This window comes from Thamnophis sirtalis, unplaced genomic scaffold (assembly GCF_051295495.1).
Source record: "Thamnophis sirtalis isolate CommonGarterSnake01/CBP01778 unplaced genomic scaffold, rThaSir2_p1.2 scaffold_1, whole genome shotgun sequence".
Classification (NCBI taxonomy): domain Eukaryota; kingdom Metazoa; phylum Chordata; class Lepidosauria; order Squamata; family Natricidae; genus Thamnophis; species Thamnophis sirtalis.
In genome coordinates, this window is record NW_028261381.1 from 138,669,843 (window position 1) to 138,695,761 (window position 25,919).

General features: G+C 38.2%; 1 protein-coding gene across 1 annotated transcript in view; it reads right to left on the minus strand.

Moving 5' to 3' along the window:
• Positions 1–18,554: 18,554 nt before the first annotated feature.
• Positions 18,555–25,919, minus strand: part of ATG2B (autophagy related 2B) — a 53,057-nt gene continuing 45,692 nt past the window's right edge. Inside the window, exons 35-42 of the mRNA XM_014055571.2 lie at positions 25,622–25,700; positions 25,276–25,480; positions 24,471–24,540; positions 23,122–23,204; positions 22,832–22,953; positions 22,517–22,671; positions 21,069–21,215; positions 18,555–19,519 (exon numbers count right to left, since the gene is read on the minus strand). Coding sequence (XP_013911046.2) covers positions 19,289–19,519; positions 21,069–21,215; positions 22,517–22,671; positions 22,832–22,953; positions 23,122–23,204; positions 24,471–24,540; positions 25,276–25,480; positions 25,622–25,700 — 1,092 coding nt within the window. The 3' untranslated portion in view covers positions 18,555–19,288. The remainder of the gene's footprint in view (positions 19,520–21,068; positions 21,216–22,516; positions 22,672–22,831; positions 22,954–23,121; positions 23,205–24,470; positions 24,541–25,275; positions 25,481–25,621; positions 25,701–25,919) is intronic.

Below are 25,919 nucleotides of genomic sequence, written 5' to 3' on the forward strand. Positions count from 1 at the left end.
ATAAAGCTCTTGAACTGTGCTTAGCACATGTTACATAAAATTAATATATTCTAAAATTCTATTTTATTTAATCAGATGTTACTAATTCTAGAATTTTGTATTTTCTAATATTCTCCATATAGATTCCAGAAAAGTAATGGGATGGACATAGCCTATCTATTCAGTAGAACCACATAGTGTTTGGGCATTACAACTTCATCTCTCCACATAATCATGTTAGCTGCATTGAAACAGTATTTGTTCTGAAACACTCAAAAGTATTTTGTGAAATGTTCAAAAGAATGGATTGAAATTCAGGGTGATGATCTGTTGACACTATGATTCTCATACCAGGGATAGAGCACTGCAAGAGTTGCTGTATTATCTCCCAGCATCTTTCTTACCTGGTGATTATGGTAGGAATTATAGCTCAACCACATCGAAGATCCACACTAACTCCTAATTTATAACCTTCATTGTTCCCCTGTTTTCAGGTATAAAGATATAAACATTTTAAACAGACTTGCCTAATCTAGAGTCATTCAGATGGATGGTGGTTCACATTATATAATCTTCTATCTTAACTTTGGTAGCCTGAAAGTATGTTGAGTAGTAAAGCTAGGAGAGCCACTGTATGTCATCAAGGTGCTCTCACTCTCAAATACTTAACAAAATAGCTGTGCACATACATATACTAGTGAGTCAAATATTTTTAATCAAGATTTGTCAAATAAATCACAATGGCTGATTTGCACACAAGCTATCATAAGTATATTTGCACAGTCAAAGCAAACAGTACTATGACTTAGTAAATACATCTGCTAACTTTTTACTTCTATGAACTTGAGACAAAAGTAACATGAGTTTAGCTTAACGATAGTACTAAAAGGAACTTCTGACCGTCAAAATATGGACAAAGGGACCCTCCTTTTTATTTATAATAGGAATAACACTTAAACTTATATACCCTTTCACAGAGCTCTATAGCTCATTCTAAGTGGTTTACAGAGTCAGAATATTGCCCCCAATATTGGGTCCTCATTTTAGCCACCTTAGAAGTCTGGAAGGCTGAGCCAATCTTGAGCCTGGTGAGATTTGAACTGCCAAATTTCAGGCAGCCGGCAGTCAGCAGACGTAGCCTGCAGTACTGCATTCTAACCAATGCGCCATCTCAAGCAGATGGCTTGGACAGCTCAGCTGGTAACAGCCCTTGCCAGCCTTATCATTTGTCTAGCTAAGGCCCAACAAATGCAGAGTATTTTTGCAATTTGAATGCATTTGAAAGACAATTTATCTTTGAATATTTGATTGAGTATTCATAAATTCAAAACAAAATATGGAAGACAAAGCCTTGCTGGTCTCAGGGATATCGCAAAATCCCTGATAGAGCCAAGGGAAGTGCTTCAAGCTGGCGGTAAACAGGCAGCCCCCATGCTGATGAAATCGGGACGTTCTGGAAGGAAGGAAGTGAAAAGAGAAAGTGAGTCCATCTGGTGAGGTATTTTTTCTATTTTGCTAAGACTGCCCAAAGAAATGTTTTTTTAAAGCCAAATTAGATCCTTAAGCAAAAGAACTGAGTGGCGAAAATAATCCTAATTGGATCGCTGTGGAAAGTTTTTTTTCTCTTTGTAATTATTTTTTGTGGATTGAAGTGCTCACAATGTTTTCCATCTCTCCTCTTAAAGTGAACGGATTTATTTATTTTTCTTCTGCTTTTTGTTGCTTTCTTTTTTTACTTCTGGATTAAAACCTTCTTATTTTAACAATTCTTCCTACTACTTGTTATTAAATCACACTAAAAGAAATCTAAAGAATTTTGTTCCCTATAAGCCAGAGATAAATATTAGAAGATGAAAATTAACACTGCCACTCGGAGGTCAGAGGCTGGGGTTTTTGAAACAACGTATCTCTTTTCTTTCCTTATTTGACTTCACTAACTTTGTAGCTGAAGGGTTTGCAACTTGTTTACAGAAACTGATAAAGAACCAAGGGCACAAATTGTTTTCACAGATGCCTCTGATAATTATTTTGGCAAGGAAAAGAAAGGGAGGGGCACAGAACCCTTTTCCTTTGAAGAGCATAAAAGAACTTTTGTTCAAGTCAATCTTTTTGCGAAAAACATACCGTTTTTGGGAGGTTTGCAGAGTGCAAAAACATTTTTTCCCCTTTTGGAAAGCTCTTTAACTGATTGGTAAGAATTACAGTGATCAGGTGCTGTGCCAGCAGAAACAAAGTCTTAGGTGTTGCAAATTGTCAGCGATTTTCTTCTTCAGCACATGGATAAATACACCTGGAAACATCTACCTACCTACCTACTCTCTCTCTCCCTACCTACATACTGTATTTCCCCCCCTCTATCTACCTACTTACCTACCTACTCTCTCTCTTCCTCTTCCTACCTATCTACTGTATTTCTCTCCCCCCCCCTCTATCTATCTACATACCTACCAGGGACGTGCAGTGAGGGGAGGCAGAGCCTCACCACTGTCATCATGAAAAGAAAAAAAATGCAAAAGAAAAAAGGCAAGAGCTGAGGTCAGGCTGAGCTAGTTGCTGCCAGAGTCACCGTGGATGTCTCTACTTAACTGTTTAAAAAAGCCTCTAAAAAAGCACCCTCTACAGGAGGAGGCAGGAGAACGACGTGCCTCATCTAGTCTGATTTAGGCATTTTATGATCACTCGAGCAGAGTTAAGCAAGGGTTAAAAGCTGAAAAATTCCTGGCGTAGGTGAAGCACATCGTTCTCCTGCTTCCTCCTGTACAGGGCACTTTTTTAGAGGCTTTTTTAAACAGTTAAGCAGAGTCATCCATGGTGACTCTGGCAGCAACTAGCTCAGCCTGACCTCAGCTATTGCCTTTTTCCTTTTACATTTTTTTTTTGTTTTCATGATGACAGGCAAGAGCAGAGTTGAAATCCTCTCTGAAACAGCTGGAAAAGGTACATGTGGGTCGGAGGGAGGGGGAAAAATTCAAACTTCATCCTCAAGTGTAGATCCCTCCCCAAGTGTAGCTTGATTGCAGGCAGAGCCATGTTGCCTTTTCAAACACACACATACACACACACACACACACACACACACACACACACACACACCTGGATAAAACTATATAAGCCCAGCTTCACTGATTACAAGTTTGAAAAGGCAATGTTGCTCCACTGGCAATCAAAGGCTCGGATCGGCTTCCCTCTGGCTTCTCTGCCTCTTCTCTCACCCCAGCCTGCAAGCAGGAGGTGAGTGGGTGGGTGGGCTTTATTGCATTTCAGGCATTTCTCACTCAGACAGCAGGCTGCATTTGCAATGGTAGAGGTGTTTGGGGAAAGCAGCAGGGGAATGGGGAGGGGGTATGGCAGAGGAGCTGCTTTCAAGCCATTGGAAAATATATCCAATCCAACTTCTGGGTTTGTGTTTATTTGAGAGAGAGTGAGTGAGAGAGGGAAGGGGGTAGGAGAGATAGTCAATCCAACTTCTCTATGTGCATGTGTCTGTTTGAGAGAGGGGGGAGGGAGAGAGAGAGATAGGAAGGAGAGGGAGGGAGAAGAAAAAGAATGAAGGAAACTTTTCGCAAAGGAGAAAAACAAATGCTAAATCAGAACTGAGCATGCCTGGCTGTGGAATTCTGGGAGTTGAAGTCCACAAGTCTAAAAAAATTTGAAACCCACCACTGTGTCAGTGCCTCACCAGCTATAAACCTCACCATACATCACTGGTACCTACCTACTCTCTCTCTCCCCCTACCTATCTACTGTATTTCTCTCTCTCTCTCTCTTTCTATTTCTCTCTCTCTATTCCTCTCCCTCCCTCCCTACCTACCTACTCTCTCTCTCTCTCTCCCTACCTACCTACTGTATTTCTCTCTCTTTCTCTCTATCCTTTTATCTACCTACCTACCTAACTACTCTCTCCCTCTCCCTACCTACCTACTGTATTTCTCTCTTTCTCTCCCTCTCTATCCCTCTATTTACCTACCTACTTTTTTAAAAAAATGCATCTTAACCTTCATGCATCTTATACTCTGGTGTGTCTTATACTCCAAAAAATACAGTAGTTCCCTTTGATAATGAAGCAGGACACAGGTTTTTAGAACTTCTGAATAGTCTTGTAGAAAATATTTTCACAGGTTATCAGGTTTTCCATCGTGCTGAATCAAAGTGCTATCCACCCATCCTTGCGCTAAAGGAAAACATATCAGCCTAAAATTTGCTGACCTTGTTGCCTGTCCCTATCCTGTGTCTATTGCCCTCATTTTATTTTGCTGCTAAATGGTGATGCAGAAACCTGATTTCATGTGTGCAGGGTATGTTAAACAAAGTAATCGGGGAAATGTTCTGTCTTGTCACCTGCTTTCTTTCAGAATGCCACCAAACAGGAAGTCAACCATCAATCTGAACAGGGGTGGGGCTTGAGTTCCTGGTAGGTGCCTCCCTTGTTCAACCTCTCAAAACATTAAACCCCTGCTATATTTGTCACACCATGTTGGTATCCCTTGGAAGTTTGTCAAACAGGTATTGGAGAGGCTCGAGGAGGAGCATAGTAAAGCATAAGAGAAGCTTTCTCAAAACCAGGCATCTCTACACCAGGAAAAAGTCCCATTTAAGAGCAGGAGCTCTGCATCTGTCCCATGCACTTCCCTAAAGATGGTCCCATGGAAGGAAACATCTCAAAGAGACTCTGCTTGAAATGGCTTCCCGAAGAACTTATTAATTTCAAGTTTGTTGTCAAGCCTGTTATAACTAGCAGCGAGGAAATCTGTGGTGCAGACTTTCACAAATTGACCTCAGTGATTGCTGTTAATAGCAGTTAGCAGTTAGACTTATATACCGCTTCATAGGGCTTTCAGCCCTCTCTAAGCGGTTTACAGAATCAGCATATTGCCCCCACAGTCTGGGTCCTCATTTTACCCACCTTGGAAGGATGGAAGGCTGAGTCAACCTTGAGCCGGTGAGATTAGAACCGCTGAACTGCAGATAACAGTCAGCTGAAGTGGCTGCAGTACTGCACCCTAACCACTGCGCCACCTCGACTCTTTCATTAATTGCTATTAATGACCCCTATGCCTCTAATATTGAAAATTAAGTATTTTTGCAATGATTTTAATCAACCATAGGAGAACGTGTCACACCACAAACAGTACAGCAGAGGGTGGAACCAGGGCCAAGCTTAGATTTCATTGCCATTTGATTAAAATTAAGTTTCTTTCATAAGACTGCAGTACTGTTCACTTATTTTTTAACTGTGTTTGGAGGGTTAGGATTAAGGGTTGCATTTGAGATTTTCAGGAATCTACTCCAGTCTCAGCTTGTCCAAATTCAGGCAAATTAATGTGAAGGTTTACAAAAGCATCTTTCTTTCAGGTATGCTGGATTTCAACCACTAAAGGTGATGACCGCTGGGGGTAGTAGGAATTGAAATCCATTATCTTTACCTGACGTGGCGTAAACATTGATTCACAAGATGAATATTAGCAGTGTTCATTGCAACATATTGTCCACATCTCTACCTGCATGTGTTACTTTGTAGGGCAAAGGGCTACTTTATGGATACAATTTCATTTATCAGAAAAGTTCAGCAGGAGAAGATTAACCAATAAATCTTCCTGCATGCTCGCCTTGATGACGACTCAGTACATACATATACCAGAATTATGTCAAGTCAGTCCAGATTTAATGGGCTGTGATGAAAATGTAATACAAAAGGTTAATATATAAGAAATTTGCATGTATTTTGTAATTTATACACGGGGAATGGAATTGCTTCCAGAAGAAATTGAAGAACCTAAACAGAAAGTCCTTTGGATGCACCAGTAGCTGTAACTTCCAAACAATTGTAAAGCAATGCCACATTCTGCTGATGTCTGTTGAAGCCTCGTATAAAATATAACTCTAAGTGTGGTATAAGAAACAGTGTCAGCCTTTTTTAACTGAAAGAATAGAATAGAATAGAATAGAATAGAATAGAATAGAATAGAATAGCACAAAACAGAACAGAACAGAACACTTTATTAACCAAGTGTGATTGGATACAAAAGGAATTTGTCTTTGGTGCATATAAGTGTACATAAAAAGACAAGATACATTCATCAAGAATCATAAGATATAACACTTAGTGATAGTCATAGGTTACTAATAAGCAAACAAATCATACTAGGAAACAAAACAACATAAATTGTAAATATACAAGCAACATGGTTATAGTCATAAGTGGGAAGAGATAGGTACCAGGAAGGAAGAGAAGAATAATAGTAATACAGTCTTAGTAAATAATTTGACAGTGTTGTGGGAATTAGCTGTTTAGCAGAGTGATGGCATTTGGGGCGGGGGGGGGGGAACTGTCCTTTTGTCTAGTTGTTCTGGTGTGCAGTGCCCTATGGCGTTGTAGGGTACGAGTTGAAACAATTTATGTCCAGGATGTGAGGGGTCTGTAGATATTCTCACAGCCTTCTTTGTAGGATACAGATCCTCAAAGCCAGGTTGGTAGCAATTGTTTTTTCTTCAGTTCTAATTATCTATTGAAGTCTATGTTTTTCTTGTTTGGTTGTGGAACCAAACGGGACAGTTATGGAGGTGCAGATGACAGACTCAATAATTCCTCTGTATAACTGAATCAGCATTTCTTGGGTAGTTTGAAGTTTCTTAGTTGGCACACAAAGAACATTCTTTCTTGTGCATTTTTGATGATGTTTTGATGTTAGTTGTCCATTTTAAGTCTTGAGATATGATAGAACCTAGAAACTTGAAGGTCTCTACCAGTGGTGGGTTTCAAAATTTTTTAGAATCTCTTCTGTAGGTGTGGCCTGCTTTGTGGGAGTGGCTTGCCGGCCATGTGGTCAGGTGAAAGTGGCTTGCCAGCCATGTGACTGGGTGAGAGTGGCCAACTTGTAAAATGTGGTGAAACTCACCTAACAACACTCTTGCTTAGCAACCAAAATGTTGGCTCAGAAACTCTGACATTTGAAGCACGCAAGTCTTAAAGCTGTCAAGTTACAAGACCTTTGCACCCCTAACCCTTTAGGGAAAAAACCTCTCAGGGATGTTCAAACTTGACAGCTTTAAGACTTGTGAACTTCAACTCCCAGAATTCCTCCTCTCGCTCTTCATCTTGATGATGTGCGGATGGGTGGCGGGGAGGGAGCTGGATCTGGTTCTAAATGGCACTGTAGATTGTGGAACCTCTTCTATAGAAGAGGTTAGAACTGGCAGGAACCCACCCCTGGTCTCTACTGTTGATACTGTGTTGTCTAATATTGTAAGAGGTGGTAGTATAGGAGGGTTTCCTCCTACAATCTATCACCATTTCTACTGTGTTGAGTGTATTTAGTTCACGATTGTTCCGGTTGCAAGGCTAGTTGTTCAACTTCCCGTCTGTATGCAGATTTGTCATTGTCTCGAATGAGACAAATCACTGTTGAATCTGCAAATGAGAATATTTTAATTAGAATAGCTCATTAAAACAAATGTGAAATTAGCAGCTGGCAAATACATTTTCCTGATTTTTTTTCTCCATCCACTTTGTTTGATAAAAATGAATTTCCTTTCTAATTATTTTTTAAGGAGAAAAGAGTGATAGTGAAGCGCTAACAGGTGGCGTGTTATTGCATCTAGGTAGGTAAAATGCACCAGGTCAATTTCATTTCCTTGTACAATCAACTTCTCCAACTGTCTGGAGTCTCTTTGGGACATGATGTTTCAAGTCAGTCCCAAAAGAAGGCTTGGGAAAACTCATTGCAGATTCTTCAATGAAGAACTTTGGAGAAACTATCTACCTAATTTCTGTGGTCTGGAAGTTGGTGGAAAATTTCAAAAGGCTTTCTGTACCTGGTTCTATATTGAGCCAGTAGGACAGGAATGCAAAATGAATTTTCCATCCCCAGTTCAATGCAAAACCATAGCACAGCCAAGTTACATTTCGTTGCTCTGTCTTCAAAAAGCCTTTTTAGGAAAAATATTTTGCATGCAAACATTTAGAAGAAACAAATATGACAGGTGCTGGCTTTTGCATGGAAGCCCCACTGCAAGTCTGATTACAGCAATATAAAAGTCAAGATTCTGAGCTTGAAAAATTGAAAAACCAGGTTTATAGAGTACTAGGATGTGACAATGGAACAAATAGGCATCCTGGGTTATCTAAGATTTAATTATCAAAAGTACTGTAGAGAAACCAGAGGAACTATTGGAAATATCACTGAAATCAATTTCCAATGTTAAAATGGGTGGCCAAAGTGGTGCAGCTGAAATGTTACCCAAATGAGGAAGCTTTTTTTAAAACCACAATGTGCTAATACCTCTCTGAACTCTAGATTAGCAGGAAATTTGAGGTACTACTATCTCAAGACAGTTTCTGAAATCTTTCAAGATGTGACTTTGATACTCAGCCTACTCATTAACAGAGGAAGTTATCTAATATTGTATTAAATACCATTAGTGGAAATAGTTCAACATTGTTTATTAGCCTGGGTGAGACAGCTTTAACTTATCTTGATCAGGTATTTTGTATTATGAAGGGGTACAATTTACCTCTTTGGATTGATGTTCCTCTTGGCTGATAACTTTCCTTAGCAATACAGCCATTAGCCCACTAAAATGTTTTGGAAAAGAACCCTACCATTTTTATTTTCTAAATTTTTAAGAGGAATTCTAGGATAAAGCATGTGAGACATTTCACTGCTTCTTAAGAGTCACCTCAAGCCAGGTATTACCAATTGTTTAAATAGTTCTGGGGAATCTTTTCTGTCACCATCATTGTTACAGTGCAATTATAAGGTGCAGAGACTAGTAATTCTGCAAAGACATTTTAACATATTAACACTGCCCTAAAGACAATCTTGAAAAATGCAGCAGGTAACATATTTTTAAATAACAGCTTTGTAAGAAATAATAACAATAATACAGCATATTGGCATGATGATATTTTGCATATTATGGATAATGGCTAATAATTAGGCTTTTTTTAATTTTAAAAGAAAATTGCTTTTTCATGTTAACAACCAGCATTATGAGCCAGTAATGTTGGACTCCTGCTATAAGTCGCTGTGGGTAGATTAAGTATCAATGGAGACTCCTTGCTGTTCATGGGTGTTTACTTAACCTTCAAAGTTAGCAGATATGAAGAATACAAAGGAACAAAAAACATTGCTTATTTTGTCTCTTCTTTTTGTATGAGGTGGTGTCAGATCAAAATAAGCAAGCAAAATTTACAAGAAGTGGAAGCTCACTGACCACAAGTTATTCTTTGAAACTGTAGTTACAATCCAGTGGTGGGTTTCAAATTTTTTTAGAACCTATTCTGTAGGTGTGGCCTGTTTTGTGGGAGTGGCTTGGCAGTCATGTGACCAGGTGGGAGTGGCTTGGTGGTCATGTGACAGGGTGGGTGTGGCCAAGTTGGAAAATGTGGTGAAGCTCATTTAACAATGCTCTTGCATAGCAATCAAAATGTCGGGGTCAATTGTGATCATAAGTTTTCTTTCTTTCTTTCTTTCTTTCTTTCTTTCTTTCTTTCTTTCTTTTCTTTCTTTCTCCTCCTTCCTTCTTTCTTGTCTCTCTCCCCCACTTATTTTCTTTCTTTCTGTTCCTTTTTCTTTCTTGTCTCTCTCTCTCTCAAACTTTCTTTCTCTTTCCTTCTTTCTCTTTCTCATTCTTTCTTTCTCTCTCTCTCTCATACACATACACACACCACTTCCCTCATGTCTGCCACTGACAGCTCTCAAAGAGAAGGAAGGACCCCTGCCTTGGGAAGGCATTGGACTAGATTACTTCCATGTTCCCTTGCATCCCTCTATGTTCTCTGTCCCATTTAGTCCCAAACAGCCCCATTTACTTTAAAGTTAGTCACAAACTCCACTCACCATGCGCACACACTGGTCCCACCCAAGGAGGCGAGCTGTGGGGTAGGGGAAAGGGGGGAGTCTGTGGCTCCACGTCTCTCGATCTTCTTCCCTGCCTTGGTTCTGTGGGTGGGAGGTGCTGCTGCTGAGGAGGTGGGGCAGTGTCAGCGGTGTCAGGGGAGTTGGGATGCTGCTAGCTGAGAGCGCAACGACAGCGAGTCCAGGAGCAGTAGCCGTCACTTCCGCCAGCCGCTGCATGCCGCCATTGCTCCCTGCTCCTCAGCCTAGTGGTCAGACCCACAGAGGGGGTGTGGCAGCAGTGAAGGCAGCCATGCAGGGACAGCGCTTTGGTGGGTGCTGAGAGAAGGAAGGAGTTGTCAGAGGGAGGTGCTGCTGCTGAGGTGGCGCAGTGGTGGTGGTGGTGGCAGGGGAGTCAGGACACTGCCCGCCAAGCAGCGCGACCCACAACCAGTGCAGGAGCAGTAGGCACCACCACCGCCAGCTGCCCCTCGCTGCCATTGCTCGCTTCCCCTCAGGCCGGTGGTCAGGCACACAGAGGGGGCATGGCGGTGAGGTGGCACAGCTGAGCAGGGACAGTGCTTTGGTGGGTACTGAGGGATGGAAGGAATGAAGAAGAGCCAAGCTGAAGGGGAAAAAAAGCTCTGCTGGCCGGGGAGTGGGATGGGTCGCTCCATGGTGGGCCGGTCCCACCTCCGTGGAGTCTTTTATTATTTTTTCTCTTACTCTCATGAGGAGGAGCAACAACCTGGCGTGCACTCCTGATCCAGCCTGCCTGAGGAACAGGACGGGAGTTCGGCTGTTTGAGAAGTCCCACATGGAACTCACCTCCTATTCCTTCTTCTCCTGTTTGAACAAGCCACACGGGGGGCACTCCCTTGTCTTTCATAGCAGCTTCATTTCCAATTGAAGGGGGATAAATCCATCTTTTCCCTCCCTCTTCATGGATCCCTGCCCCAATTGGAAATGAGGTGGCTGTGAAAGACAAGGGAGCGCACCCCGCATGGCTTGTTCAAACAGCCAAAGAAGGAACAGGAGGGCACGCTCACGGGCCTCTGCTGCTCTCTCCTCTGACAGCCACTTCATTTTCAATGAAGTGGGTGGGGAATCCATGCAATTTCCTCCCTCTGCATTAATTTCCCACCACCTTCATTGGAAAGGAGGCGGCTATCAGAGAGAAGAGGACAGCGCATGCCACATGGGCTTGTCAGGGGCCTCCGGAAGAACCGGTGCACTAAGGCATGCTAAATTTCATCAATCGGTATGCTCGTACCAGTCCATGCCAGCTGAAACCCATCCCTGCTAAAATCATAAATTGTTACAATTTTAGAACAAACAGAGCAGTGATAGAAGATAACTTTCCACCTCCTAGTCTGGCATGTATTTCACAAGGTGCAACTTAAAAGCACAACTTTGAGAGACCGCCTTCTTCCAATTACCTCCCTGCGTCCCATCAGATCGCACAGGGTAGGCCTCCTCCGAATTCCATCCGCCAGTCAGTGCCGACTGGCGACTACGCGGAGAGCCTTCTCAGTTGCAGCTCCGACGCTATGGAACAATCTCCCCGTGGAGATCCGTACCCTCACCACCGTCCAGGCCTTCCGCACGGCCCTCAAGATCTGGCTATCCCGTCAGGCCTGGGGATAGGACTTTACTCTCTCCCCGCCCGAATGCTGAGTGAATGTTGTGCTTTTATGGTTAATTTTTTTTCTACTCACGTTTTCTTTTATGTCTTGTCTTGCACTCCCTTCCCTCATTATTGTAAGCCGCCCTGAGTCCCCTCAGGGAAAAGGGCGGCCTATAAGTGTTCAATAAACTCAAACTCAAAATCAAACTTGTACAAATTGATTTTTTTAGATTTAAGCCAATAATAAAAATGAATCAAACTATTCTGTAGTCTTAAACAGCTGAACAAAGAAAAACCAAATATTTATTGTGCTCCCTCTACTGTTCAACCATTATATCTCAATAAATGAATATAAAAGTGAACATTTTAAGTCAGTACTATATGAGTCTTTCATGTGTTAGATATCCAATTGATGCAGGAGGGGTTGCACAGGTAAACCCACCAGTGGCTGGCCAGGTTAGGTGGTCTTAACAGAATGGACCTTATAAATTCATATTAGTTTGGCTTTTCATTCTAGTGCCCTGGAGTCCCAAAGTTGACTTTTAGCTGGAGTGAACTTTCTCCCCAAACTTCCTCATAAGTATTAAAAATAGGGCTGAACAGTGTTGATTGATTGATTGATTGATTGATTGATTACATTTATATGCCGCCCTTTTCCCCAAAGGGGACTCAGGGCGGCTCACAATTCAATCAGGGAAGGGGGTATAGACAGGGGGATAAAAAAGACGAGACATAACAATACAAAATTTAAAAACACAAACAACCATACCATTCAAGAAGGGGGGCAAAAACTCTTTAGCCCCAGGCCTGTCGGAACAGCCAGGTTTTAAGGGCTTTGCGGAAGGCCTGGAGGGTGGTGAGGGTTCGAATCTCCACGGGGAGCTCGTTCCAGAGGGTCGGAGCAGCCACAGAGAAGGCTCTCCTCCGGGTAGTCGCCAGTCAGCATTGGCCGGCGGATGGAATTCGGAGGAGGCCTAATCTGTGGGATCTGATCGGTCTATTGGAAGTGATTGGCAGCAGGCGGTCTCTCAAGTACCCAGGTCCAATACCATGAAGGGCTTTATAAGTGACGACTAGCGCCACTTATAGTGTGGCAAGACTCTGTAAAGGAGGGGCACAGGAAGCCAGACGTGGGTGAGAGATAGAACAGAGGTAAAAGCTGCTGACAGCTTAAGACGAAATAGGAACTTCTCTTCTTTGTATTCCTCCTATGTACTTTGCTGTAACATTCCAAATGAACTTCTGCTTTTCGAAATGTCATGCTTGTCTCGTGTATGGAAACGCCTTGAGAATGCACAGTGTGGAACACGGCATAAAAGTAGCAACCTGGGCAGAGCCCAGGCAGCTCAGATTTTGGTGTGTGAACACGCTGAACTCGATGCATCCAATAAACCTGTTTCTCTCACCTTCGTGGTTTCAAGTCCTGATCTTTCGTAAGTAGATTACAAACCTCAATCTGCTGCAACACAATCAAAGTGCAAAATTAAAATTGAATCCAAGACAAGGGTATTTATTTAAATTATTGGTACAATACCCTGTGTTAATAGGAAATGTAATATATGAAACCTAACATACTTATTATAAGTCAATGTCCATTCATCAGATGTATGAAATATCATCCAAAATTAGGAAACATACACTATTCAGCCACATTCAGTTATATGTACTAATGCAGAAAAAAACAATGGGAAGAGACCAATAATGCAGGTAATGAAACATTTGTTATGTTTGGCCCGTTTTAAGACCTTTCTTGTCACACTTGTTAAGTGAATCTGGTTCCCTATTGACTTTGCCTATCAGAAGATAACAAAAGGAAATTACCTGACCCCAGGACACTATTAACTGTCATAAATGAATCAGTTACCAAGCATCTGGATTTTGATCACAGGACCATAGGGATATTGCAATGGTCTCTTTCTGGCCCTCAGTACTATTACCTATGGAACTATTTACACATTAAGGTTCTTATAATCCCCATTTTCCCTCTCTGGATGGGGTTACACTGCCTCTCAAGCAAGTTGAGGGACCTCTTGGTTCAGCACATGGAGACCCAGGCCAGGAGTCTTTAGCCCAGCTTCAACTGAAATGCCAGTTCTGGCCTCATTTGGGATGTGAGGATCTGACCTCATCACCACCCAATTAGCTTAGTGCAATGTACACTATATGGAGCTGAGTTTAAAGACCCCTGGAAATTTCAGTTGATGCAAAATACAGTGGCCTAGGTTCTCAGGGGTGCTTATCACTGAGCATTATATTACATGTCTTTTGCAGGCCCTGCCCTGGCTTCCTATTAAATTCTAGGTGCATTTTACAATACTGGTCATTATATAGTCCTTTATAAAGTTGTTCACTGTTTGATGCTGTGTTTCCTGCAAGATTGCACTTCCCCAATAGAATTGAACCAATCATTTCCATGGTATCAGCAAAAGCAGCCAGTTGCCCCTCATTTACAGGACATTGGTGAAGGGATGAAGATTGGAAGAATTTTTTGTGATGAAGCTTTTGTCTCCAGAATAACCTACCTTCCAGAAGTTTGCAAGCAGTAAATTTTAGAGAGCTTTGGACGTCTGACATGATGCATTGTTATGAGATTTTTTTTAAAAAAAATATCTGTATTGTTGTGTTTCAATATTGAGTCATAGGGAATTTTTTGGTGATTGCAGGATATGTCTGATAAACTATTAATATTTTATTTTGAAGAATTAACATAAATTGTTGAAATTGTTAGTACAATAACAACATTCCTCTCATTAAAACTGGCATATAGATTAAATGTGTGAAATGACTGTTTACCTATTTTGTTGTAGTTGAGTTCATTTGAACTTTGTTTTTTTTTAAAAAAGAATTTAATTTTGATGAAATACTTTTATCACGTAATTTAATTTGCTATACCTCACACTGGAACTAATCTAATAGGAAAGACTTTGGGTGGAGCACTGGAAGGAGGTCATTTATTCAGGCAGATCATTTTTTAAAAAAAATAACACTCTAGCATTGTCTACTCAAACATGAAAGGACAGCCATGGTATGCCAGCCATTTCTGCCTCAAGAAATATTGCATTATTTCCTTGAAATGGCTCCTGAAAACTTCATGGGTAGCCAAGAAAGCAAACAAATAGATTATTGAACAAATCAAGCTAGGATTCTCATTCAAAGCACAAATGACCAGACTCAAACTATTCTATTTTGGGCACAGTATATGAAGACCTAACTCAGAAAATTCTATTATTAAGAAAGATGGAAAGAATGAGAAGATAATGACCAGCTGCAAGATGGATGCACTAAGTTACAATGGTGATGGGTACATTTTGGAAGAGCTGAAGGACCAGGCTGAGACATATCTATCTTAATTCCCCAAGAAGGGTACACTGAAGGGTTTTTCAATAGTATTTTACTAATACTTCATATATACATATGTACATATCCTTTGATTTCTCATTGACTGTTGATAGTAAACAATGTTTGTAAGCAATGTTTAAGGCAGGATCAGATGACAATAGTATTTGACCTCTACTGGCTTGTTTACTAATCCATGTCCCATCTCACTATTCAGTGCTGTAGTGTAGATATTCTTGCCTTTAGGTGCACAGTCCTTTAGATTCCAATTTAATGTATTGCATTCTACAAATGAGATGGCCCATGCTGTGTTCTGCGGAATGCAGAAGTTTTAATTTTATTTCTGTCCTGAAAGATTATAACAAAAAAGTAAACCAAGTGCTAATACACTCATACAAGAACATTCACATGAAACAGTTTTTGTTTATTTCAATAATGACACCAGTTGAAAAAGTTATGGACAGAATACCTTGTTAATATAAAGTCTCTATTATTGAATATGCATCAAAACTAGCGATAAATGAGCTATGCTCAAATGTAGCTTGGAGAAGGGAGACATTACAGTAATTTAGAAGTATATGGAAAAATAGAGTACAACTATTTTCTATTTTCAGAGAAGCTTCTGCTTTCCATATGATTATACAGTTGCTTTGCATTAGTAACTATATACAAATGATACCACAAAAAGTAATCAACAAATATAAGAAAAAATACAAATGTATGTAAACAGTGCATCTTCTTGAGCAACGCTTTTTTGTATGAGAAATCCAGAAGAAGTGAATCATTAGTAGTAATGACCTAACTTGATTTCAAAATGTAAACATGATTCCGCTTTTTCAGCACATAAAAGTTGCTCTCAAAAGCATAAATTCTATTAGGCTGGTGATAGATGAGGTGAAATAATAAATAATCCAGGAACGCAAACACCCACCTGTTTTTAGTGTTAAAAACTATATTCTATTGCTATGATGCTATTTTGTAATATATATTTAGCCTCAATTAACTGCTATTATTATTTTACATGTATGATACAAATAAAAATAGTTATCACATTTACAGGTTGACTAAATGCTTCATCTGAAATAGATCCAGTTTCTTTCTTTATATCTGCAGCTGATATGAGATACAAAATTCCCAAAATTATTTTTATGGTATAGATTATTAAACAATGTTAAATAAAATGACGTTAATACAAACTAAGTATGGTTCTAAAGCAAAGGACAAAGTACACAGGAAATGCCTTATCAATTATGACTGATGGATATTCTATGGCTGTGAAGCTTCATGTTTGTAGGGGATTTCCTTTTTTTCTAAGTGCTTTCTTTAGATAAATACATGAAACCCCTATAGTTTGAATCACTTTCCATAGACAATTCTATTCACTTGCTAATTGTATGCTAATGAGCCCACCTGTTTTAAAACTAAACTATCACCAAGTAAAACTTTGAGAGGAAAACGAATTGTTCAATTCTTATGAACTAGAGATATATTGTTTCAAAACCAGAGATCAGGAGTTGTTAGCAGCTTTTTTTTTTTTTTTTGAAGAAAAAGTAGGACCTATACAGGCAGCTATTCACGTAAGATATTTTAAATATGAAGGGTGGTTATAAAAAGAACTAATGATTTGTACAACTAATACTCCCATTATCAACTACATTGGGGCATCCAACCTTGGCAACTTTAAGATTGTGGACTTCAACTCTATGCTGACTGGGGAATTCTGGAAGTTGAAGTCCATAGGTCTTACAGTTGCCAAGTTTGGACACTCCTAATCTACATCAAGAGTTTTGATGTATTTTTTTTAAGGAATAGTGTCCTTACAAGAGATCAAACCTGGCTTTAGTCCCAGGCCTGCAATTAATGGACTGTCATGGGAATGGACTGTCATGCGTGCTTCAATGGGTGTTTTTAGTCCAGGCTGTTTTTTGTCTGTGTTTTGATTATTTTAATCAGCGTTACATGTTTGTAAACCACCAGTGTCTATTCAAGTGGGCACCTATAATAAATTTAATGAAATAATCTACAACAATCATGAATGACTCAGAGTGAACAAAGCAATCAAAAGCATACCATACCCTTATTTGTATTGTTACTTTTAGAGATATGACCACTGCAAAATAGTGAGAAATTTCTATATAACATACATATTTAAAAAGTAAAGGTTGGATTGTTTTGTTTGCTTGTTTAATACTGGAACTAAGAAGCCAAATAAAGAGCTAATAAAAATTGGAAAAGAAAGTGCCAATGCACAGAAGATAAAGGGGACAAAAGCATGTCTACTTGTCCTGCATTTAAATTTCTGGACAGCCAGTGTTGAGCAATGAGAAGAACATAACTGCTTGCTTGACTATAAGCAGACGCCTCCAGCTCCCCAAAAGTGCAACATCAGGAAGTCAGGATTATTGTGACCTGGTTCATCTCACTCATTCAGCAAATATAATGTGATTTAGTCCTATTCTTAAAGGGCAATTAACAAATAGGACATCATTATTTTTATTATAAAAGAATAATTAGTAGTTACAATATGGTTTTGGAAATTCACCAAGAAAAATGTTTTTTTTGAAATAACCATTAAGGTTTTGATTTAAAGTTAGTTAACTCATCCTTCTTTACATTTCATCTTAAGTTGCAATAGGTCATGGCCACCTAGCTAAATTGCTATTAATAGTAGATGCTCTCTGCAATACACTTAGCACACATATAGTGTTTATATCCTAACTCATATAAAACATACTGCTTTATAGTTTGGTGTTTTTGCTGATCTTACAATCACTAGGAAAGAGAATTATCAATTGATATTAAATAATGTTATAAAGGACTTTTAGCATCCAACTTAGATTATCACAACCTTGTATGACTATCAGGCAATATTTTGAACTCATAAGAATTCATCTAAGGGCAGGTGCCAAATGTCTTAGGATTAGTTATTATGACTAATGTCATAAATATAAATATTGGATGAAGAGGATAGCAGGTTAGTATGCAATTTTCCTATTAACACACTTGACTTTTATATTACTGTTTTGCTAAATCTACTCATGCCCAAGATTTCATGGCATTCTTTATTCTATTAGCATCTAAATCCACCAGAATTGCAAGATACTGACAATTTCTCTCATGCATAAAAACATACTGTTCGGCTACCTCCAGCTAGTAGGTTTTTTAACGTTCATTAAACTTACAAATAGCTTGTTTGAACACAGCTTATTTATTTTCCAAATACTTACATTAATAAATAGTGGAAATTTTGTTGGGAAGAGATAGCTGCATTTTTCATCAATGCAAAAGTTTGGGTGGTTTTTCTGTTTTTTCTTATCAGGAATCTATAGCCGCATCTTTTTCTGCATATATATTATTACTGAACTCTGCACAGATTGGCTGTCTTATTGGGATGGACTTAGAAAAAAGTAGCATTTGAAGACAAAACCATTAAAGAAACCATTAGGAAAGAAGCAGTATATTTTAAAATCATATGAAATTAATATTCTTATAGAGAAAATTGAAGGAAAGTATAGGGTAAACATGTAACACGCAAAGGTTTTTAAGTTGAAACAAAAATCCATACTAACTTATACTATTACCAGTACTTTTATTTCAAGAAACCACTCTTCTTTTATAGTTGCTATTTGTAAGTGCAAGTGCATATATCTTGCAATCTTTGTTGCTACACAGCAAACCTGAATACTTTTAAGCACCATAATCCATTTTTATTGTCATTGACAATCATGTAGTATTTTGTCTTATAAATAATAACTTTCATAAATGCTGAACTCATATTAAGATAAACCACAAAGTTCATTTTATTAACTATTTAAAAAAAGCAATGTACAGGCTAAATTCTTTAAAGTGCAAAACAACAGAACATGTCTGCAACGTTCAGATTGCTCGGATCTCCACAAAAGGAGGAATTCAGTATGTAGTCAACATAATTAATCTTCACAATTATATGAAAATGACATTCTGATATCAAGAAGGTATCAAGACAGATTGTCCTCTTTCTTAAGTGCTGCATGAAAGGCAAAGTAACAATCCAAAAATATTTGAAAATTCAATTTTTAATATCCTGAAATGACCCCTCTCGTGTCAAATTCTACCCTGTTACAGAAGGGAACTGATACACCCCTAAGCTTGGGAATCTTTTAAAACTTACATGTACACTCAGAGTAGCTGATGGGACGTTGTTTCAAAGGAAAAATTAAAGATTCCAACACAAAACATTGAGGAAAATATGGTACCTGGTCACAAACCAACCCACTATGGATTTGGCAACACATGATGACCTTGTTTGGCACTGACCAGCAGGTACTGGGAACATGCATTATGCAAATGACTAAAATACCAAACTTGTTTTTCTCTATGAATAATCCAGTTTTTGACATCAAATATGTTTATGCGCTTTTTAAATTCCTGAGATGAGCATATGGAAAAGATATGTCCCCATCCTAAATTACCATGAGGAAATTGTTTCTTCCAGATTCCCAATCTCTGCATATCAAATATATTTAACATATTAATCCTCTTCAAGACGCCACTTCTGAGATTCCTCCTGACGTACATCAGGCCTTATCTGATTTCTCATGCCTCCTAAAACATTTGATGTTGCTTCTGTTGCAACTATTAGCGGTTTAACTACAGTTGGCGGAATCTGGCGGAGAACTCCTCCTACTGCTCCAGTTACCCCTCTGTTTTCATGTTCACGTGTAGCAGTTTCATAAATTGTATGTGCCGTATCTGTAATCCCCTGAAAAAATTACAAACATACAAAACAACGTAAGTGGAGTTGAACAGTCTTGTCTAATGAAGTCACTTCTCCAAAAACCATTTCAGAGATTTAGATCAGCAGTTTTCTAGGCTGAGGATGTCGTTCAACAAAACCTCTCAGTTTCACCTGAGACCTGGCATTGCCTTCCCATATGGAGGTAATACAATGAATCTACATTCTGCAACACTATTGATTGTTTTTGAGCACTCTAGATTCAACAGTTTTCAGAGGGAATGGATTCAAATAGAAATGAAAAATAGAATATATTTGTGCGGCAAATCTTTTGCAGAGATACAAAATACTGAATGTGATTTTAATCAATCAATGCAGATTATGAAAAATAATATTATTTTTCAATAGTCAGAACCTACATTGGGATACAGAAATATTTTCCCAAAAGATTAGAGTAAAAAAACAGCTGCTGTTTAATAGATCACAGTACACAAACCATTTGAATGCCACATATAAATTATATTATATTATATTATTTATTTATTTATATTCATTTATTCATTCATTCAAAGATCCCAATCACTCCATAATATATATTTTTGGAAGACTAAAAATTCTATAAAGCTCTTTCACAAAAATATTCAATTATGTTTACACTGTAATTTCTATTTCCCTTGGTTTTATGTTTTCATTTTTTAATTATGTTATTTCATTAAAATATACAAAAATGAAAGAAGTACAGAATAGACAAATAAACAGAAATTAATGACTGAAGCTAGTGACTAATGACTGATGGATATGTGAATATTGTTAGCTGCTATCAACGGGCTGGAAAGATCTCAAACCCCACATTTTATGGCATATATATTGATGACATTTCTCCTTTTGGGGATGAAGGAGTTAATAATACTCGTTTGCTGACTAAAGTTGCTATAATATTCAAATCAAGTTTGGTGTAAGGGAAAATATGTTATCAAACTTTTCTGATCACAAAAAGCTGATTAGCACAGTGACATTATTTAACAAAATAATGAGAAATGTTATGCAATTTTGACATTTTTGTAATATGATAGGAAATGATCTAAATACAGCAAAAATCCCAGAATTAAAATGATGTTTATGCTAGATAATTCGTGTCTCTGGAGTACCCTGAAAGATGTTGATACTCAAAAACACTAAAGAATAAATACGTATACTGGGATGATAATCTTAGACCTGCAAATTGAGACTGAATCCTGACAAGATAAGACTTTGTTGATGGGATTTCTGAGAATAGATTTGAGAGGTTCTTCTCTATCAGCCTGCATTCTGTTAGCGCATGTATGCAGTTTGGGAGTGGCTCCCAAAGTCATTCTAGCCATGAAGGTATACTGCTAATCTAAATGTTAGATGAAAATGTTCATTTTAGCTTTCATTTTCCATTCCTCCTATGTTTTTATTATTTTTAATATTGTTTTCAATTTAATGCTTAGGAGGCGAATATAAATACATCTCATTTTATAGCAAACAACAAGAAAGATACAATCTATCAACAAAAGAGGATATATTTTTAGTAATTAATTAATTTACACTTTACCTCTTTTACAACACTGTATGCTTTTGCCACACCCTCACGAAGATCTACAGGCTGGTAAGCTAGACGACGAGAAAGTCGTTTGATCTTCTTTGTGTCATTTAAACTAGGCCCAGGGGAAACCATGTCATAAGCTGTTTCGGCAGCTGCCTAGATTTCAATTTCAATAAAAATAACAATATATCAATAATAGAACAGAGAATAAACCAATGATTTATGAATTATAACTATGTTTCATCCCTAACATCCCCTGTCAATGCCTCAGGACTTAAGACGTATCTTAATGTAACACATCATATAGCAATAGCAATAGCAGTTAGGCTTATATACCGCTTCATAGGGCTTTCAGCCCTCTCTAAGCGGTTTACAGAGTCAGCATATTGCCCCCAACAATCCGGGTCCTCATTTTACCCATCTCGGAAGGATGGAAGGCTGAGTCAACCCTGAGCCGGTGAGATTTGAACCGCCGAACTGCAGAACTGCAGTCAGCTGAAGAAGCCTGCAGTGCTGCATTTAACCACTGCGCCACCTCGGCTCTTCTATATAACATTTAATATAATGTAATAGAACATTTATAAGCTATGCTTACAAAAGTTATTTGCAAAAGTTCAAGAGTGGGTTTTGAAATTTAAAGGGAACAACTATTTTCACAGAAATGAATTATATTTGAATCTTATTTATTAAGAATGCCAACTACAAGACAGTTGTTCAAAATACATTTCATTTACTGCATAATCTAGATAGCTGTTATGCATTAAGGTTCCCTCCTTTCTCTACTACTAGAGGTGTCAAACTCAAGGCCTGGAGTCTGGATCCAACTGGTGGGTTGCTTAGATCTGGCCCGCAGGGCTTCCCTGCCAGTGAAAACAGGCTTCCCAGCTCCATTTTTGGGTGTGACGGCCTCCAACAACCCTCTGCCAGCGAAAACAGAACTCAGGAGGGGCCAAGCTCTGTTTTCACTGGCAGAGAATTGCAGGAGGCCGTTGTAGCCAAAAACTGAGCTCAGGAGCCCATTTTTTTTTCCTGGCAGAGCATTCAGGCCACCACAGGCATGGATACGAGTGACATCAAGTTGGCCATGTCCAGCCCCGCCCAACCCACCCCCCCTTCCCCGAGTTCAAACACAACTCTGATGTGGCCCTCAATGAAATTGAGTTTGATACCCCTGTTCTACTACCTTCCATGTTGCCTATCAGCTCAATGGGTATTTGTCTAGTTTTGAATAAAGTCAATCTAACAAAAATTTAAACTATTTGTACATTGTGCCAAACTCTTGAAGTTATTCTTCATTACAGACTAGAACTTCCCTTATCCAAATTAAGTAGGTGACAGACACCTTAGTTTATTCAGCGGAAGGCTTGTATCTTCATGTATGTTCTAATATTTTATGTGCTTCAAAATTAATCAAAAAATAGTCTTCAATTGTCAGCAAGCATAAATGGAAAATATACCTGTATGGTCTGAACCATTCTATTTGTCAGTTCTAATGCTGCCATTGCAGTACATGTACCAAAAGAAGCTGCTCCTCTCTGGAAGCCTCTCACAATACGGCCATCTTTTCGGTATTGCTCTATTGGTAACCACACCAAATCTTTTAGGCCCTGAACTGAATCAAAGAGAGAATATTACAAATAACCAATATGGCCAAGTATTTCTTCTTTAAGCAGATAATGGAAAACACATTTACATATATATTTAAACTGAAATGCTCTTAATAATACAAATAATAATTTTGAAAAAATGTCAAGAACATTTAACAGCCTTACCTAGTTGAATGAATGAATGGATTGGCCCAACGCCTCCAAGAATACCTGGTAGTTGGTTCTTTCTGATGTCATTAAGCCATTCAGATAAGGCATAAGAAAACAGCTTATCCACACCCAGCAACCTATAATAAATAGTATTATTAATACACACACACACACACACACACACACACACACACCTGATATTTGAAAATTAAGAAAAAGAAAAGATATGAGAATTAAACTGCTTTGCTTTGTTCTGTTGATAGAGATTAACTATTCAAATAAATATGATAATTAAATAAGCTTACCCATGTCGATAACAAAGTCTCTTCAGTTTTAATTCTGAGCAATTTAACTGAGCGAGACCAATCAGAATCCCAGCCAATGTACCCTGAAAATTAAATATATTTAGTTCATCTATAAATTCATCAGAAACTCAAAGTAAAAGAAATCCTTCAGTCTGCTTTTCACATATTATGCCTATTTTCATTTAATAGTTAACTGTGGGTAAGAAATGTGGGTGGATGCTATGAGGAGTGGACACGTGCACAGATCCTGTGAATGGACAGGCAAAAAGAAAAGATGGTAGCAGCAGTGATTTGCAACTTCCTCCTGTCTTTCCCATTGACTTTGCTTGTTGGAAGCAGGCAGGGAAGGTTGCAAATGACGATTACATGACTGTGGGACGTTGTAATGGGTGTAATTTTGCAGACTAGTCCGCCTCATTCAGCCCTGTTGTAACTCTGAACCATTGCTGAATGAGTTGTTGTACCTTGAGGACTATCTGTAATGGAAATCCACAATAAGCCCAACTTTTTTTTAATATAGTAACTGCCTTCTGTGTGATTACTTTTCAGATATTGCTCCCAAATTCCCTATGTATTATCCTCCTATGGAACAACCACTTTCTAAGGAAGTTAGGCTTGCTTCAACTTTATTGGCTTTCTGGAAGTTGACCAAGATAGCTTTTCCAAGAGGGCATTTTTAAAATGAAATAGAATGGCGCTATATCAATTGATATATTGTGGCATGGTTGCACGGTGGTTAGAACGCAATACTGCAGATTACTTCTGCTGACTGTTGTATGCCAGCAGTTCGGCAGTTCAAATCTCACCAGCTCAAGGTTGACTCAGCCTTCCATCCTTCCGAGATCGGTAAAATGAGGACCCATATTGTTGGGAGCAATATGCTGATGCTGTAAACCCACTTAAGAGATGGCTGTAAAGCAGTGTGAAATGCTATGTAAGTCTGTTATTGCTATATAGTATTATCCCAGTATAGATGCTTTTTTTTTTGCAAACTGATTACTGACTACTAAGATTAGTGGCCTAAAAAGCTAATGAATAAACTGGGGGAAAAGCAATTGATTTGAAAGTGTATCACTGTTTATTTCAGCTTGGCAAACAGGGCAAATATTCCAGTGAATAACATGAATCCTTTATTTAAAAAAAAACACACCAGGAGATTCATTCTTTAAAAAAACAAGTTTTCAAAAATGGTTGGTTAAATTTTTGTGTGTCATTAAATTTCTAACTTGGTGTGGAATTATTCTAATTCAGTTTTGTATTATCTCAATGATTTGGTATTACTAAAGCAGATATGAAGCCACAATTAATGGAAAGAAGATATTTTATCTGACAGCATAAGTTTAACAAACCTGATCCATAGACACATGTTTACCATGATAATCAAGACGTATCGGGACTTCTGAAGTAAATCGAAACTCTCTGAAAAGAAAGAGAAGTGGTAAGATAATACACAGAAAAAGGCTTAGGGGAAAATTGAGAATGGAAAATAAAAACAATATTTATAGTAACACAATCTTAATCTCTGTTAGAGATTAGAATCAGCATTGCTTCAGGAGAATCAAGGGGCTTTTTTAAACAAATGGCCTATCTCCAGCCTTTATTATTATTTAAGTAATCTGAGGGTTAGATTAGATTAACTGTTACAGAAGTGGTTTGTATCTACTAGAAATGTAAAACAAGAAGTTGGTTGTAACTTTATTCTGAACTTTACTGCAGTGTAAAAAACCAGAAGTCACTGCTTTTTTCTTTCCTTTCTATACCCTTGCATTTCTTTCTCCTTCTCTTATTTCCCTTTCTTTTCTGATCTTTATTTTCATTTAAATTTCCTATTATAATACACTTGAATAAAAATGAAAATATTATCACAGAGAGGTAAATTGTTCACTCTATTGGAGGGAAATATTTAGCTGTGATTATATTTAACAAAACTATCTATAGTGAATTCATGACTACAAGCATCTGAAAGAAGTCAGTTGATTTTACAGGCAAAGGTGCCAAAACGAAGCTTTTGAAAAAGTAACATGAGAAGAGACAGACATTTTAGAGTAGGGATAAGCAACCACCCACTGTCCCTCCTTTTTGCAGCATCCTGCAGATCAAACAGCCAAACTTCAGAAAAGAAATAAAGATTTTCAGCTGGTGTCCCAAATGTACCTGAAAAATATTGGCTGATCACTGAATGATGCTTCTTCATGTGAGAGATTATGGTCATCTCCATTGAGCATATCCACAGAATCAACACTTCCATTCTGACTTGATTGCTTATGTAATGAAATAGAAATGACTGGATTTGGTTCTTTCAAACCACTCTGATGCCTGGGCAAAATACATGTTACTTCAGGACCAGGGGGCTTTTTAACTGCAAATAAAATAATTGATATTAAAATAAATAGTCATTATTTCTACATAGCTGTTTTCAAATTAATTATATATTTATATAATTCATATAATTTATTTTAAATGTCTGCTGTATAATATGATTTTACATCAGAATATTTACCCTCAGGATCTGGAGTCATTAGGACTTCTACTTCTGTCGATAGGCTAGTGAAAAAATCCTTCAAGAAAAACAAGGCATCCTACAAAATAAAAAGCAGTATATACTAAGAAAAGGAAATTATTACATTGTTCATTATGTGATCATATGTAGAGATGGAAAATATTAATAATAGAATTTACTAGCTATAGTAATACATAGTATTAACAGCATTAGTACTATTACTAATTAGTATAATACTAAATAATATACTAAACACTAATATTTGACTAATTAATCATTTGTCACATGGAATTTTTGA